Source organism: Periophthalmus magnuspinnatus, chromosome 3, assembly GCF_009829125.3.
Source record: "Periophthalmus magnuspinnatus isolate fPerMag1 chromosome 3, fPerMag1.2.pri, whole genome shotgun sequence".
NCBI lineage: Eukaryota > Metazoa > Chordata > Actinopteri > Gobiiformes > Gobiidae > Periophthalmus > Periophthalmus magnuspinnatus.
In genome coordinates this window covers 22867200-22885461 of record NC_047128.1, presented here as the reverse complement: position 1 = coordinate 22885461, position 18262 = coordinate 22867200, and the positions used below count along the sequence as shown (strand labels likewise).

The 18262-nt window shown below is 37.3% G+C and overlaps 1 protein-coding gene across 1 annotated transcript in view; it reads left to right on the top strand.

Annotated features, from left to right (window-relative positions):
- The window catches only part of si:ch211-186j3.6 (neural-cadherin), a 410843-nt gene that overhangs the window by 315516 nt on the left and 77065 nt on the right, over window positions 1-18262 (top strand). The window contains exons 28-30 of the mRNA XM_033991613.1: window positions 6050-6177; window positions 11305-11432; window positions 14513-14636. Of these exons, the coding sequence (XP_033847504.1) occupies window positions 6050-6177; window positions 11305-11432; window positions 14513-14636 (380 nt within the window). The remainder of the gene's footprint in view (window positions 1-6049; window positions 6178-11304; window positions 11433-14512; window positions 14637-18262) is intronic.

Below are 18262 nucleotides of genomic sequence, written 5' to 3'. Positions count from 1 at the left end.
TGTTGTTATTTTTTGGCTATATGATAAGAGAAGTTGTAGAAGGTGGAATTAATAACTCATATGCCTCATTATAGATGCAAACTAAGTACTTAAGTGTTTCTTTCTACTATTTATTTATTGCAGCTCATGTATTTTTAATAATATTGTAGATTTACAATAGTTTTTTGTGGTATGAATCTACTCTTGGGTTATTGTGTCAGTGCTATAAATTAGTTTCAATATTATCATTTATCGTCTATATTTACTTCAGCAACATATCGAACTTCAAAATTTGTTATCGTGACAGGTCTACTTCAGTGTTCTTCCTTGCATAATTAAAGTGATAGTATGTAACTTTCTGGAGGTGGAAAGTCAGCTGTGTGATTCCATGGAAAAAGAATGTTAAAGCATACATCAGAACATTCACCATGGACACAAATACGTTTTATGCCATACTGTGGAATATTGCAGCCAAAGGAACAACATAAAAATAAGAGTCAGGTTTGTGGAGATGCAAGCCCACTCACAGTAAGGATGGTTTTGTGTGTGTGTGTGTGTGTGTGTTTTCAGTGCAATCCAAAAAGTGCATACCATGGCCAAAAAGTTACATACTGGGGCTTTAACTTGAATAATTCCTTGTGATCTTAACCGTGCAAATCTTGAGCAGAGGTGCACAGTGGTTGAGGTTGTGGGCTTAGTTGCCGCTGTTTTAGGTGTGGGCTCGATTAAAAGATGCACTACGTACCTTTACTGGTGGAGGGTCTGCTACCTTCTTGTTTCCATGGTGATGTTACTGCTTTGTCTGGAATGTTCCATACTATGTCATGAAATGTATGTACATGGAAATAAGGAGGTGACGAGTTACATAGATAGATAGATTACATAGACAGAAGTTAGATGCATTTAATATTATACTAGGGAACATTTAAGGCAAAACATTGTGTCTGTGTGACATATAGGTGGCAAAAAAGTTACATAGTACATTTTTAATAGGAGCCAGACTATGTTCATTAAAAATAGATATTAAAATTGTCCAAACTTGAAGAAAAGAAAAATGAAAATTATTGCCAGTAAAAGTGCAGGCTCTCAATAAATGAGAAATGAGTTTAGTTATGTAAAATGTTGATAATAGTCAAATTGAGGAATTAATTGTGTGCAACGTTTGTATCTGAATATCTGATCACAGCCGATGTATTCAAACTAATTGGATCGTTCCGAAAGTGCCCCTCAATTTCAGTTAGGCCAGACTATATGCAACTTTAGCTTATATGAGATTTGTTTTGAAACTCGACAGAATTTTTCGTACTTTTGACTCACATCTCTCACCACTGACAAGACTAGCAGTGTAACAAATCTCTATGTTCACCAACCCCTAACTCCACATGAAGTAACCTTCTTCTGATAGAACTTCAGTGTAAAGTTGACCGCATCCTTAAAGTTCTCATTACTCGTCACAATTACGTCTAATGTAAACTGTGTTGTACTTGGTTTACAGAAACACCGAAAAAAAAATGATAATTGCCATTGTTGTTTCTGAGATTTGCCAGATTATAATAGTATAGAGTAGTATAGTATAGTATTTAGTATGTCAGAATTAGCTGTTTAAAATGAAAAGAACGTCCAAAGAAGAGTGCAAGATGACATTTTGCACTCTAATTACTCTAACATCAGCAAAAATATTGTACATAATTATCAACAAAATAATACAAAACATATCAACATATTTAACCATCAGTTTTTGTCATTTCTTATATATAACAAGGCACAACAACTTAAAGAAGACGTACTATGCTTTTGTCTGCTGTATAGTAACAATCTATGACCCCCGTGAATCATTACGTTATAATTTGGACATTTAAAATCACAATATTGATTTAAAATAACTTAATAAAAGAAACTATCCCTATGACTTTGTAGTTAGAAAACTCCGTAAACCTCATCAAAACTGCTGCACGTCACGCTAGCGAACTGCAGATAGTTTTTTTTTTTCATTTATACCAAAATTGGTACACAACGCCGAATCATATGTGTATCTCAGATTAAGAAAACAACGAGAACGAAGTAAGTAGGCTACAGCGCAGTGGGCGTATGCCGGTGGCGGTGAAAATGGAGCAATGACATCTCAAATGCAGGAGTATAAGGATTTCTCAAACACGCACAAATCACTCTGAATACAACTTCGAGAGGGTAAAATGAGAAGCGGAAACAAGTACAACGTGGTTAAAAGCTCTGAAAAGTCGATTTTGCATAATTGGCCTCCTTTAACTGTAAGCATCCTCACTGTATAACATAAGAGAAAAGTGAGTGTCAAGACGCACGGTAGCTGAAAACCCCACGCTCACCAACCTGTACGTCGAGATGAAGTAACCTCCACATTCTTCTGATAGAACTTCAATGTAAAGTTGAAAGCCTCCTGAAAGTTATCATTACTTGTCACAGTACGTCTAATGGAAACCACGAGGCTGCACAATGGCCCAGCGGGTTGCCAGTACAAAGTATTTGGGTGATGTCTTAAAAGCAGAATATGTAAAAAAAAAAAAAAAAAGTCAGTTTCTATGGAGACGTTAATGAAAGGGTAAAGGTAAAAGTAGACCAAAGAATGTTGACAGACAGACCGAGTGATGCGATGTGAAAGATGACGAAAGCCTGACTGAGATGACGCACGGTGAGATAAGCACACGGAGGAGAAGAGAGGAGGATTTGATTTATCAGACATGTTTGACTTCTACGTTCTACTGACAGATGTCACAGCAAAGGACTTAGCAGTTCACCTGTCTCTGAGATCAACCAAGAATCTGACAAAGCTTAAAAAGAATAAAGAAAGATCGAAATTGACAAGCTTTCCATTGTTATACCCTACTGGTTTCTATAATATTTAGCTAGATTTGTGTGGCTTCTTAGAAAATACAGTTCAGCCTGTGCAAATCACTGATTAAATTGCTTTGGTGACAGTCGTGTTGTATAATATGAATATGGAGAGGGGTGAAATGGCAAGACAAGGCGAGTTTATTTGTATAGCACAATTTGTAGTGCTTTACTGAATAAGAAAGACATTAAAATCACAATACAACAACTCAAAATATAAATAAACACAAATAATCATCCTAAAATTAACATTAAAAGTGGAGAGTGCAGAATAAAAACCTTTTAGTCATATGCACAGCTAAACGGAAGCATTTTGAGCCTGGATTTAAACTTTGTCAAGCTCAAAATCTAGTCGAGAAACTGTATTGAAACCAACAGATCCTAAAAAAGGTCTTACAAGTTTGATGTAGCAGTAAAGAAACTAATCATATCAACAGACATTATAAAGTTAATGCAGAAGATGGATGGGATTGGATTATAGCAACTATGCAGCAGTGAGTAAAATATATCTAATTATTGAACCATTACATTTGTAAATTTACTGCATAACTTCTTTGTTGGAGGGTCCACTAACTGCTCCATAGAGATGTTATTGCTTGTCCTGGACTATTCCACAGTATGTCATTAAAGGTATATCCTAACATTTATTTCAGTATGTTTGTGTAATCCCTCAGTCGTCCAGGTCTGATCCACAGTAAAAGCCAAAAGTTAAATCTGTCAACTGGACAATAAGTTGTAGGAGTGAAGACGTTTCGCTTCTCATCCAAGCTGGTTCTTCAGTTCTGGTCAGATTGCTGGTGGATATTGTCTTATATCTATCTGAAGGGAGCGACTAACTACACTGAAACTGGAAACACCTGTTGTTTACACTTTCTGTATGTAGGCTATTTCTATTGAACTGTGCCTGAGTCATAATTAGCATATTCATACAACTCTTAATGGGTGCTTACCAACCTATTGGCATCCTGGCTAGCTCCGTTGTTCTCTTTGTTTCCTTTGTTTGTGCTTTGGGTCTGAAGATGGAGTTATAGACGGGAGAGAGATGATGTCTAAGGCCCCCCCATTCCGGTTCAAGAAAGGATTATCTTTCCTAACAAAAATTGCCTCTTTAACTCCCCTCTCAAACCTATTTCTTTTCTTTCTTTTTCTATTTTCTTTTTCTCTCTGGCTAAGATCTATACCTCACTATCTTCACACTAGTGGTTAGTGGCTTTGAGATGGAGCTGTACCGTGGACTTTATTATTTCAGTATAGTTGACCAGACTTGTAGGGCTGTAGACCTTTAGTTGTTTAGTCGATTAGATCAGGTGGTGCCTTAGTCAACCAAAATTTGTATTTGTTGACTAAAAGTTTTATTTAGATTATAAGGATTTAAATGGATCAGCAGCAGAATGGAGACTGCATTGAATGAACAAGCTGAAGATTTGGAAGCGAATCGTTTAGTTTCATTGATTCTGCCTTTTACATGCACCAATACTCTTGTGCGTAAATAGTTGTTTTTGCATGAATTCCCGTGCAAGTATAGCCTTGTGACTGTCGCATGGGTCAGATACAAAAAGGACACGTAATAGTTTGAGAGTTTTTGCCACATCCCCTTTTTAGTCAGCTAATCGATAGGCAGGACATGTCTTAAGTCGGCTACAGCCCTAAAGACATGCAAATCGGCCTGGTGGCGTCATTTACTTGTCCCCATGGAGATTAACAAATGTAATGCCAGCTATACTGTGGAACATTCAAGACAAAACCAGGTGGCATACCCTCCACGAGAAAATTTACGAAGTGCACTTTTAACCATCGTTTTGCCAAAATGGGAAAGTCATTTGGTATAAAAAAGCTGCGTAAAACTAATGACATGGATATTTCATATGAATGAAAAACACTTTAAAATATGATGGGTTTTCTTATGAGACGCCTAGGTTAGTTTTTGCTCTTGATGTGCTCATGTAATAGCCGTGTTAAATAGCTATCTAAATTCAATTGAAGTCTTCCACCTCTCAGTAAGATATGATGTGGCTGAGCTCGGGCACCATATTGAAAATATTCATAATGAAGGACAAGCACTGAAATATTTATTCCTCAGTGAGCCCCTGGAACAGCAGTTAGAGCAAGAGGAGCGCGGAGAAATGACTAAGATTAGCTTAATGCTCACTCTTATGTGTCTGCATGAACTTTTGAAGTGCCGAGCATGGTGATGGATTGCCAATGCCGTTTGCTAGACACGCCATCCCATAATTCCTGACATACGCTGCTGAACACACCAACATTCTTAGCCACTTCATTAACTTTTAATTTCCCATTTGACTAAGTCACAAAATAGAATGTAATAACTTTTGTCTGATGTTTGTTGACTGCCAGAAATGTAAAAAAATAAGCCTCATTTGAGATAACATAGAAGAGATGTAACCAAGTGAGGTTTAACTCATTTTTCTTTCTTGCATATTAATCAGTAAAAAAAATTTTATCACCCCCCTCTCCTTCTGGGCAAATAAAAATCACACTTGCTGGTATGACACTGATACGGTGGCAGAAAAACATGCCAGCGACAACTTTATTTTTCAGAATTTCATCGCAAATTTAAAGTAAAAACAAGTGATTGAAGTAATTTAAACAGGGACATTTGGAATTTTAATCTATTATATTGTATGCAAAAATATGATAAGCCTGTAAGAAAATAGAAGATTTTCGCGCCAAATCCAATTTAATCACTGAACTAATTACTATTTTTACTTGATTTTTAGGTTTTGCCCACTAGTGTTGCGCCATAATCCAAAATTCAGATGTTCAATCCTCGACTGGTGTATTCTGTTGCCATGTCCTTTGGCAAAATGCTTCACACATTTTGCCTGTTCACAAATGCTGAGTTTCAGTGAATGATTGGTGGTGGTTGGAGAGGCCTTTGACACAGTCTGGAAGACACATTTTTATCAGGAAGCTTTAGGGCAGTTTACCAAAATCGAGTGTTAAGAGTGAATGACTAAAACAATGTAAATGTTGTCCAAAAAGCACCACAAAAAGGCAAAGGTTTTGTTTGTTCTTGGATTATTTTTTTATTTTTTATCACAACTATATATTTGATTAATTGCACAGGCATAGTTTTTGTTTTCCTTGTTTTTAATTTGTCTAATTGACCATTTTAAGTGCCTAGAAAAGAGCTGTATAAAAAAATGACCATTTACCATGTGACCATATTTTCTGTCCTATCCAGAGCTAATAGATGGGACCCCGACGCTGAAGATCAACCACGGCTCGGGCACAGTGGTGCTGCAGTTACCTGGCAACGTCAACGTGGCCGATAGACGCTGGCACAGGCTGGACGTCCGCAGCAACAGCAAGGTGGGACACACGACATTCACATGTCTGTGTAATCTCTGTCATCCTGGTAGGTTCCATCATAAAAGAAAATGTAACTATATGTCAAGAGAACAAACCTTTTTAAGAGTGAATACTTGTTTTGACGCTAAACCAAGTAGCTTCTTCGGTTCTGATGGGATTCTGTAAGTCTCTGGCCTTATATCTGTCTGAATGGAGGAGCTAGCTACACTGAAACTAACACACCCTAGTTGTTCACAGTTAAGTCCATTGATTGCCCTAAGGTGTGCCAAAATCAAAACAAAGAAAACAATACATAATACAAGTTAGATCACAAATTAGGAGCTTGAACAATCATGCAAAATATCAGTGAGACACAGTTCACACCTAGGCTAGTTCAGTGGGCTCAAGTAATAACAGATACAACTTACTGTAAACAACTAGGGTGTGGTACTTTTAGTGTAGTTAGCTCCTTCCTTCAGACACATATTTAAGACAGAGACTTGCAGAACCCTCTCAGAGCTGAAGAAACTACTTGGATAAGTGTCATATTCACTCTAGTTGATATAATTTAAAAATGTTCACACTTTATTTACATGGTACAAACAACCACTGGAAATGTACGCACCGACTACGCATTCAGTCTGCTATCCCTGGTTTATCATATTATATCTGCTTCAAATAGATGTTCTCATAGATGCAAAGTGTGAAACAATTAGGGGCTGTCATTTAGATAAACAACATTAAAGCATTCATTTGAGTGTCAGTGGGGCTAGCTATTAATTAGGTGCTATAAAAGAGTACAGGTGCCTCTCAGCTGCAGGTAAGTGCCCAAAGAATCAATTACCAAGTGTTCAAGGACTTTAAAAGCACTCACAGGTGAACTGAACATGTAACCTGTGTTTTATCGAATTATCCAAGCTGTACTTCACACTTGCTGGTGGGCTGTTTTTTTTAGTTTCAACCTGATACCAAGTTATAAGAGAGCTAATGGTGCAATGAAGTACATCTCATTCTGTAGACATGAATAAAGAAGTTAAAATAAACAAAAAATAATAATAATAAATTTGAATTGGTCTCTAGTAGTGTTTGCATAAAAAAAAATAATAATAAAAAAAAATTGATATTAAGGAATGGACTTCTTACTCAATACCGATTTCGATAATAATAATTTAAAAAAAAAAAAACAAAAAAAAAAAGTTCTGATACAGCTCAAGGTCATTCTAAAGCTACTCAGAATGTTTGTTTCTGTTTTGTGAATGTGCCTGAATGTAATTTTTTAGCATCGATACCTGCTCCAAATGCATATATCGTTTCAATATTAGTTGTAGTACTGATTAGTTTCTGATTTTAGGTACTTTTCACAACACTAATCTCTAGTCGTTCATTCATATATTACTCGCTCCTTAATGCTCCGTGTTTAGCGTTCAACTGCAGTTCAAGAATAAATCCGATTTGCCTGGTTGGGTAACTGAGTAGACTTGTTTTATAGATTCATTTCAGTAAATTATAATGTCTATTGCAGTATATATGAAATTACTTACTGAGCGTGATAAACATAAGCATGAGTTAGTATATGATGCACGCTAAGTTATGGGTAAATGCAATGCCACTAATGCTTTTTTCACTGTCAGTTTAATGATCTGTTCAATGTACGTAATAGTTGATTTGAGGTTATAGAAAAGATGATGGAGGTAATTTCATATTATCTATTTGACAGCTGCTTAAACACTCAAACAACTCTGCTTTGATGAAGAGAATAAGTGTGAGTGAGTGGAAACTTTTTATACAAGGTGGTATGTATGTAATGCTTCTACAATGTGTAGGTTGTCTTCATATATTCTATAATTTAAGGATGTCCTAATTTTATAAGGAGGGCAGAGGCTTATAAATATATGACCAGCAAACTTGCCATATTAATATTATGATTTAAAGTTTTTTTTTCAGCTGACAACAATCGGTTTTGGTGTTGAATAATGGCACAACTTTTTAAAGCTATCGTGAAAAAATATTCTCACTTTTGTGTATCTGACCATAAACAAGGTCAAGTTAAACAGCAAATTCTACCATATAATTCTTACCTACCCTCTAAATTTTAAAATATAAGGATTCTGAAATGTTAAACTTCATGCGAACACAATCTTTTTCCAGATTTGGACAACCACACCGACACAATCTTGTAAAGTATTCATTAGAATTTACAAGATTCAAAATTTAAACAATGCCCCGCTACTGAAGTAAGAGCGAAAAGTGTAGGCTGAAGGTGATGCTTATTACATCTGCACTTTTATACCTCACAATAGTGTTGCCATGATACTAAAATTGATTACTAAACTTGATTTTGATACTAAGGAATAGACTCAAAACTCAATACTGATTCTGATAACACAATACTAATAAAAGCACTCTTTCTTTAGACAATAGAACATTAAATAATAGTACTTAGTTTAATATTACCATGTGGCTTTATATCAGTGTAATCTCTCATATAGTGGTCCATGGGCGTATATTATTCTATGTGGTCTTATACTTGTTCTAATACAGCTGAAAATCGTTCTAAAGATGCTCAAAAAAAGGTATCTGTCCTGTGAGCGTGACATTTTTAGTGTTGGTACCTGCTTAAGTGAGTAGTCCAATCGTTTCGTATCTGATTTTCAATAGTTCTGACAATCCTACCTCACGCTTATAAAGTAATTCATTATTCATGATAAAGGAAACTCAAACTGCATAATAGCAATTGCAGTACTGCCACGAATCAGAAAACACAAACAAATAAATACCTGTTATTAGAGCTTGCGTATTGTGTTAAATCTATGGGCCTGCCTTGTCAGTCATCGGCTCTATACCATATTCCCCAGGACTCCACTCAGCAGAGGCACCGGTGATTAACTATTGTGGAAGTGTCTGCGGCGCCGCTCTCCAAAGGCTGCTAATCTGGCTAAGAGTGAGACGGATGATTGCAATGGCCCTCCTCTGACATCCTCTACCTTGGATCATTTGGAGTGAATTAAATTAAATAGTGAAATTAAGCTAATCTTCATTTGACTGAGCGGAGTGTGTATGGCTCTTCACCCGCGGGACTGCCACGTAACCACTGCACTATAGTTCTTCTCAGCCTTCTTTAATATGAAGACTGTCTGGCGGGTTATTTTTAGACCAATGGAACACCAAAGCTCACAGCCTCACATTGTTATCGAAGGCTATGTCTCCAGTGTTAGCACATTAGCAGTGTAGCGCTATCGCCAGGGGATTGGAAGCTTTTAAGATGAGCAAAGTCAGCCAACACAAGAAAATGATGCTGAATTATCCTACTTGATGAGGTTATCTTTTGAGATCCTTTATCGACATTTGGCAATTGGAAAACCACCTTAGTAGTTGTCGCAAAAGATGAAGTTTAAATGTGTCAACTGGACAAATCGTTGTAGGAGTGAAGACGTTTCGCTGCTCATCCAAGACGCTTCTTCAGTTCTGGTTCGTAGCTGAACAATAGCAGGTTCGTTAAAGGTTGAATCGGGTGGTTTTAGCTGAAACTGGAGACAAGATATAAGGCAGTATCCACCCGCAATCTGACCAGAACTGAAGAAGCGGCTTGGATTAGCAACGAAACGTCTTCACTCCTACAACGATTTGTCCAGTTGACAGATTTAAACTTCGTCTTTTGCTCTGGATCAGACCTGGACGACTGAGGGATTGCACAGACATCTTAGTAGCTGTCATTAAAGTGGGACTAAACGCATAAACTTCACCCACAACCACATTTCAAATAGAGCTGTTATCTGGGCAGAACCTGGAGAGCTACAAAAGAAAATAGTGACAGGTATCCACACTCCAACAAACCACCCCAGTCTAGGTACAGTTTTAGCTGAGGACCATTTTTTTGTTTGTTTTGCTCAGGAGCGCCTTCATATTCCCATCAGAAGCTCCTTGTATGATGGAGGATACCTGGAGCTGGACTGTGCAAACATTTATACATCAATTTTAAATGACAAAACTTAATAAAATTTTCAAAGCTACGGAAACATAATCTCTGCAATACCGGATAATGATGTGTTCCAACAGGTTTCTTATCTAATATTTTGATTGCCCTATTGTAAATCATTCTAAGTGGCTTAATTGTAGATGCTGTTGCTGTGACCTGGGAAAAAATCACTGCATGCATGAAAACATTTGAGGCATGGCAAACAGTCTCTGATCATTTCAAAGCTATACACATTAGATTTTGTTGTTCTTTCCTTTTTAACACGACTTTCAGATCATAAATGGGATTCCAGGATAAGGATTCACTTGAACTTTCACTTGTTTGATGTATTTTCCATCAATTGTCATGACTAACATCAAGTGTGAGAGAAGAACACATCCTAAATATGCAGGATTTGTGTGTTAAACATCTGTGAATTAAACAAAGCACAACTCCAGATATATTTTGATAAGGAAACAGCATTATAAAATTCCTTCAAAATGGCATAATATTGGCCCTTTAAGGTTCAATGTACTAATAAACAAGCCTATCTGTGGACAGTATTTATATCTGATTATTATCTGATTATTATGATTTATTATCTGATTATAAGGATCAATGGGAAAATATAGGACTTTAATACAGCATAATAGTGGCCACTACCAGTGTTATCCAGCAGTATTCTGTGGCTAAACTTCATCCACCTGCATACACACTCATTCACATGACACAACAGATGAGGTATCTCTCACTCACAGTGGAAGTCCCTATTTGGATAATACCAGCATCAAGTGCTCTGTTTATTTGGTAAAAATAGACCCACTGCACTGTTTTGTTTTGAACATTAGATAACGTGTGAATAATGATAAGTTGGTCAAATAAACAATTATGAGGTGCTTGGTGGGATGAGGAAACATTGGTACAACAAAAATATTTATTTTTCAAGGTAATAGTTTTGTTTGTTTGTCTGTTTGTTTTTTGCTGTGCAGTGTTGATAAAATTATTTTTTATTATTATTAAAATAGAACACTTCATATTCATGGGGGGTGATGACCACTAATATACATCTGTGTCATACAGACATGTCTCTAGAAGGCAATAACAAGAACAGAGTCTGTCATCTCTGCAGGAGGTGCATGAAAAAACAAGACAATCAATGATTCCTCATGTTTTGTTTTATTTTTTTTCTCTAGGAGGTGCGCTTCACGTTAGACCGCTGTGCAGGGGCTGCAGTGAGGGAGATGGAGGGGGTGGGCAGCTGGCTGACCACTGAAGACCACTCATCCTGTGAGGTCATAGGCACTACTCCTAACACGGACAGGTAAATAACACGAGAATGACGAAGGGGGATGGGAAGCTCACCTAGATTTCTGTCTGATTGTACAAGTTTTGCTTCAAGTTTTATTTGGAAAAAATTGGGTACAGCCACTTTGATGTCTTAAAATTTCTGTCTGATGATTTTGTTTTTGCCATTGGAGCATAACTGCTTGAGTTTAATATGTTAATAATATAGTAAAATAATTTTTGGATGACACCAAAGATGCATTTTTGTGAGGGGGTAAGACAACATAGGAACTTACTGTGGACTCACAGCACAAAGAAATTATTAACTATCACTATTCGGGGAAAAAATGGTTAAACCAAGTATTGTTACTACTGGTACCACATGAAATTGAACTAGAACTCTATATACTTCCATGTCCATAAACTATAGATTTGCAACATCCCAGCTCTCTATTGCTCTCCAGCATGGCTGAATGAACTATTTATTTATTTAAAGTATTTATTTTCTTAGCACTATCACATTTGCATGTCACCACACAGGGGACCCCGCGGTCTAAATGTAACCAAACATATCTCAGACTATGGACGGCAGAATTTTCTGCATTAGTTAGTCATTCCAAATGTACTCAAGTGCCGTGGGATTAGACTTGTAGAGAGAGTTATGCTAATGTTGGCTGCATGTAAACATCATAGCTCGCTGTTACAATTAGTCAATAGAAGCTTCATTTGCATAAACTAAAACATCCGACAGTGCTGCTACTGCTGAGATCATTTACAATTGATAAACAAAGCAAGATCCACTGCCAGACTCTGTCTACAACATGTGTTAAGAAGCTGCAAGTATAAAATAACACTTGCGCTAGTCTTTGATTAGCTAGATATGGGTTCGATACACATGCTTAAGAAGAGGAAATGGAGTGGCTGAAGTGGCTAATGGCTTTACTGAGGTGGTGGAGCCAAATAGGGACATGTTGCTGAAAAGATGGGCTGACTGAGATGAGAGTGGATATTTGTGTAAATGATTTGACTCTTCTGATTTTGGGAAGGTGTGGTCCGAGTGGTGCTTCTCATAAGCAATTATTTCTGGTGGTTCACCTCATGTCTGTGAGGCCAGTGCGATTTTGTTACAACTACTTTTCCGGTCGCAGCTCCAAAGTCTCAACATGTTGGAACAGCCACACACCGCTGCGATATGTTGCCTAATGACGGCTCTTGAACTGTAGAAATAGAGCAGAGGACACCAGCACGGACTTTGTGCAAACTTTTTCATTTATCATCACCGCTATAACGACTATAACGGGGTCCTTTCCTTCAGATCACACTGTGTTGTGAATAAACCGCTCCTGTGGCCTTTACAAGCAGGATTTAATCCTCACAATGTGAATAAGGGCGCATTGGAAGGCCAGCTGACACTGCTCGCCTTGTATTCGTTTTTATTATGACACCATATTACGGTATCAGTTGCTACACACCCCATTTAATCACATTGCACACAGGTTATTGGTTGAATGAAGATGAGAAAGGTCAATTAAATTTTGGTTTAATGCCGACAATTAAAAAGTAAAAATAAATAGAAAAAAAAACTGTACCAAATATTTATCTAGGTACACGCTATCATCAATGTTCTATTCAGCAGTCTAATAGTAAACGGTCACATTTTTATAACGCTTTTCCACCTTAATGGCACACAAAACGCTTTACATGAAGGAACCACTCAGTGTACATTCATGCACAGTGTACTCAGACACTGGGGGCGGGCATTCATCAGTGGGAGCTTGAATCTGTTATGTTGAAACCGAGATTCGACCCGCCAACCCTCGGATCAGTGGGCATACAATCTACCAAATGAACTACTGGTGCCCAGTTGGTGAAATTGATTGCGGATTGCTCTGCACATGAAACAGAAAAACTTATCAATTGGAACTTGCAAGAACTTGTTCCATCCACTTAATATTCTTCTTGTCTAAGATATCTAACATAAACATGTTGCACGACACACCGTGATACAATCCTCTTCGGAGACTTTCTTTCTTTCTTTCTTTAATGAATTTGTACATGGTCCCTGTCAAATAAAGAATAATCTTACAAGGAAAAGATGATTTGTACCAGATTTAGCTACTGCTACTTTCCATCTGCAGTCCTTGGGCAGGTGAACACACATTAAAAAACACATATCAATTAACAATAACAATATACGACTACCAATTTGCCATACAACAATAACAATTAAATACAATAAAATAAAAAATAAAAAATGACCCCATGTCCAATAAAGTATGTCCCCCCCAGTCCAGACTAATATAAAAATCATTATGTGCAGGTTTATACAGTGAGGACAGAGCAGCACCAACTAACTAGACTGATGTGGACACATTTGATTATTTAAAATGTACTTTTTCAAATTTCTAGTAAAACTATTAAAATCCACAGACAATTTCAGACTGTCTGGAAGCTGATTCCACTGCCTAATGGTTTGATAAGAAAAAGCCGATTGAGCAAAGGCCGAGGATCTTTTTGGAACTATACAATTTCGGTTTACGGAGGAACGAGTGGATCAGGTAGTTTGTTCAGAACAAAGGATAGTACATTTTTTTAATGTAGGTGAAGCTGCATTATTAATAATTTTGAATACTTTTCTTAGATTTGAATACAAAATTAAATTATTGAAACTGAACATTTTATATTTACTTAAGATGTTAAAGTGGTGATAATGGAGGGTTTTTTTATCGAGCGCCTTTACTGCCTGATTATAGGTGGATCTGAGAGATTTTAAAGCGCTCTCATTGGCCTGAGACCAGCAGGAGACACAGTAGGCCAGGTGTGGAATAATCATGGCATTAAAATATGTAAAAGCGGCCTCTACTGTCAGGCTGTTCCTCATGTGTTTAAGGGAAGAGATGTTGTAGCGGATTGAATTGTGTACTTTTTTTATATGCTTTTTGAAAGACAAAGTTTGGTCCAAATGAACCCCCAGATACTTTGTCTCTGTTACAATGTTTAGTTTTATTCCGTTGACAAAGATGTTAGGCCTGTCAGGCCTTAAGAGCACGTAATGGCATCATGGTGAACACAGTACTTCTACGTATTGTCTGAGTGCTCTCCATTCTTCTGTTACAGACATCTGAACATGAGCCAAGTTTTGCAGCTCGGGGGTGTCAACGAGGACATCCCTTACATCTACCCCCAGCTCCAGCACAAGCACTTCACCGGCTGCATGCGCAATCTCATCGTGGACAGCAAGGTAATGCACTTTACGTCATGTACGGCGAAAAAGAAAAGCAAACATATAGTGCTTAGGGAGCGCGTCCGGGCTAAGAGAGCGTAGCACCATTAGCGCGGCATCATGTAAGGAGGCACCCACTGGTACCTCAGCAGATAAATGGATTAAGAGTAGGTTTCTACATTTGCAGTGCCGCTGTGTGGATTTTGCTTTTAGCTCTAACCTCAGCGCTCTCTGGAACTCTATGTACTTATGTAGCTTTTAAGAGGTGGAATATTCACTGTTTCACTTCAAATTTAAAGGTCAATGTATATAAAGTTTAACCTTTGTTTGCCTGGGTGAAGTTTGAAGTCAACGATTGGTCAAGGTTTAGACACTTCAATAATGCAGGCAATTTGTTTTTTTATTTATGTATTTTTTTGTTTTTTAGAGTGACTGTAAAACGGAATAGACTCCTGCGAACTTGTCTTATACAGAAGTGGTGCATCTTTATAATAATTACACCTCAATTAGCCATAATAAAGCACCTACTTAATTGGGGGGTTAGGAGTTCAAGTGTTAAATAGTTACTTATAAGCCTGATAAACTATTATGTATTAAGTCGTTGATTTTTACTGTCTTAAAGATGTGAAAAATGGAAGCAAGTTCATTTCACAGTGGTCCAAATGTATTCCTCACTTATCTTATCCATTCTGAGCATCCTAATTATTCACCCTGATGAGTTTATAAGCACTTTTGCAATTCTCTGAGTGTTACTGGCATGCTGACAGTGCACTTCCGGAGTATCAGACAATGAAACGCTTTATAATAATACGCAGGCAGTAGACTTACCTTTGACCTATACAATATGTTTGTACTGGCACAAGATAAACTTTGCTCAAATAAGTAGTTATGATAAAGGGTTGCCAGAGAAGTTTTTTGGATGTAGTTAAACATATAAAAGTAATACTGCAATGTCTGCCCATGCAAGGAAACATATTTGGCAAGCTAACAGCAATGAATTCTTCAGCCAGCACAACGTTGTGAGTAATAGCTTAGTTTTAAAAGGTCTGACTCTTTCATTTACACAGTCACATTATCTCGTTGCTTCGTCGTTTGTGGGTTTTCTCAGGCAGGGCTTGATACACTGGTAAAAATGTTGATTATCTTGACTGCAGATGAGTAAGCGTGTCCAAAAATGCATTTATGAAACAATGCCACAGCTGTAAGGACTGTTTTTGAGCACTTTGAATGTGGTACTTTCAAGTGTGTGTTTTATTTCACACAAGTCGTATGCTTATATGTAATATGTATTCTTCTATATGTATTCTTCGGTTTAATTTGCTGGAAAGGTGGCAAGTTACTTTATCATTACATTTGTCTAATATGAGAATTATTGACATGAACCAAAAAACAAAACAATCAGACAAACAAAACGGTCAAGTTATAGCTTCTCTGCGCCATTTTAAGTGTGATTGTGTAGGCCTATTTCAATGAATCAGCTGTGAGAATTTACACCTGACAAGATGAGACATCACTACTACAAAAGAAAGAAAAAGAAATACAAACATGTGAATGCCTTTCCACAGATCTGACCTGGCACTTGGCCGGTGCCATCTGCTTGTGTTATGAGATATGCATAGATTGTTTGTTGCCAGATATGCGGAACATTCCAGGCAACACAACATCTCCATACAGACTAGTAGATGTTGGACGAACCATCAGAAAAGTTACATCGCACATGTTGTGGAAAAATTACAATTCTAGTTGGAAAGTGATCTATTTGCAGAGTCTATCTGTCTGGTGAGTTTTGAAATACAAAAATGGTTTATATTCTTTTTTGGCCACCAGTCTGTGGCCCACCTGGCCACAGACTGGTGGCCTCCCGGCCCCCGAGTCTCTCCTACTCTCTCTGCAGTTCCTCTAGTCTCCCCTACTCTGTTCCCCTAGAGCATCTCTCACCCGGTCCTTAGTTTCCTTTCCTCCTTCGAGCATCTGAGCTCTGGGTATTTATACCAGAATGACAATGCAACATACATTTCAAAGCCCCCATGAGATAATGAACTTTGACACTTAGACAGGTCGAACAACATAGAGTTACCTGTGGGTTGGAGACACTACATGAATATACTTAAATTTCCATCACAATGTACCTTTAAATTTTACGTATGTTTTTTTTTTTTTTTTTTTAAAGGTATGTACCCAATTGTTTCTATCACAGTGCACCTTTAAATTTCATATGTTTTTTTTTTTCTTACCGGATTGTTTCCATGCAGCAGCTCTTGAAGTCAGAATGTCTACTATGCACTGTCTGCAAGTGTTTTATTGTCCAATAATAAGGAAGTATACAGTTAGCATGCTAGTTGTTGTTAACGTTATCATGACTCTTTAAAAGTTGTGCTCATCGTGGTAATCATGACGCTCTGAATTCATAAGATAAGTGAGAAATAACTTTTGAGAAAACTAACAAAGACTGACTATAATAATTTCCGTTAACAGCCTACAAACAGTAAACATGGAAAATGACTAACTTTACATTGATGCCATAGCTACTGACTTTACTTTTACATGAGATAAACTTTGCAAACCCGGCAATGCTGTTCGGTTGCACTTATCCCCAATGCAACTTCCTAAAGCACCTATTTTGGACGTTCCACATTATTTAGTGTGATCTTGTCCAATAAAACGAGCCACACAGCGGGTAGGAAGCGCAAACGTGAGTGCTGGAGTGGCTCTCTTATTATATCCATAAACACAATTTATCTGTATTCACTCAGAGAGACATTCGAACTCTATTAAGATGTAGAATCTAGGGAGCGGCCATAACAAGCTTTCTAGTTTTTTTCCTCCGCTTTAGTGCTTGCATCTTGGATTTAATGTGGTGGCTTATAGCTTAAAGAGGACACGCTGGAAAAGGCCCAATCGTCTTTTTGTACTAATGAGCGAAATCTGCGTGAGGTTGTAGGCGGCGAGCACATAACAATTCATAACAGAACAAGCAACAGTCAGAGCGCTGGTAGTTAATAATGTTGATGGACTGGGAGTAGAATTGTTTGAGTGGTTTATACTTTAGTGGTGTTTTTTTAATAGACTGAAAAGACGATGGTCAGGTGTCACTAAGAATTACTGCAACTAGACATGGCTGAAGAGGTTTTATGTCATTCGTGCATGTTTGAGTAATCTAGCGATCTCTCTCGGGTAACGTCAACCATCCTTATGATCCCACCCCTGCTCCCTCACGGCAATTTTTCATAAATGTACAAAAACGTGAGACAAAACAATACACTATAGCTTGATAAACTTGATGCGATGTGCATTTATTTCATTAGCAGGATGCACGCTGATTGTGTTGTGTTAGCGCTCTGAAGGGGGAGTGACTTTGCAATTAAAAAGAAATTGAAGCGTATTAAACATTTTAATATATTACTTATATAAGTATAGCAAATATAGCATTTCCAAAAGATAAAACAGGTAGCATGGAGATCTAAATATGTTATTAGCAGTACAATCCCACAGTGTAATACTCCCATTTTAAAAATAGACTCAAGATGAGCAATAGTTCTTTTACAGTTCTTTTGGAGGAAAACTGAAATTACTCTTTTGCAATAACAAAAATATTGTACATGTTGTAATGATCTAATAAATTATGTTAGTGTAATAAGTTGACC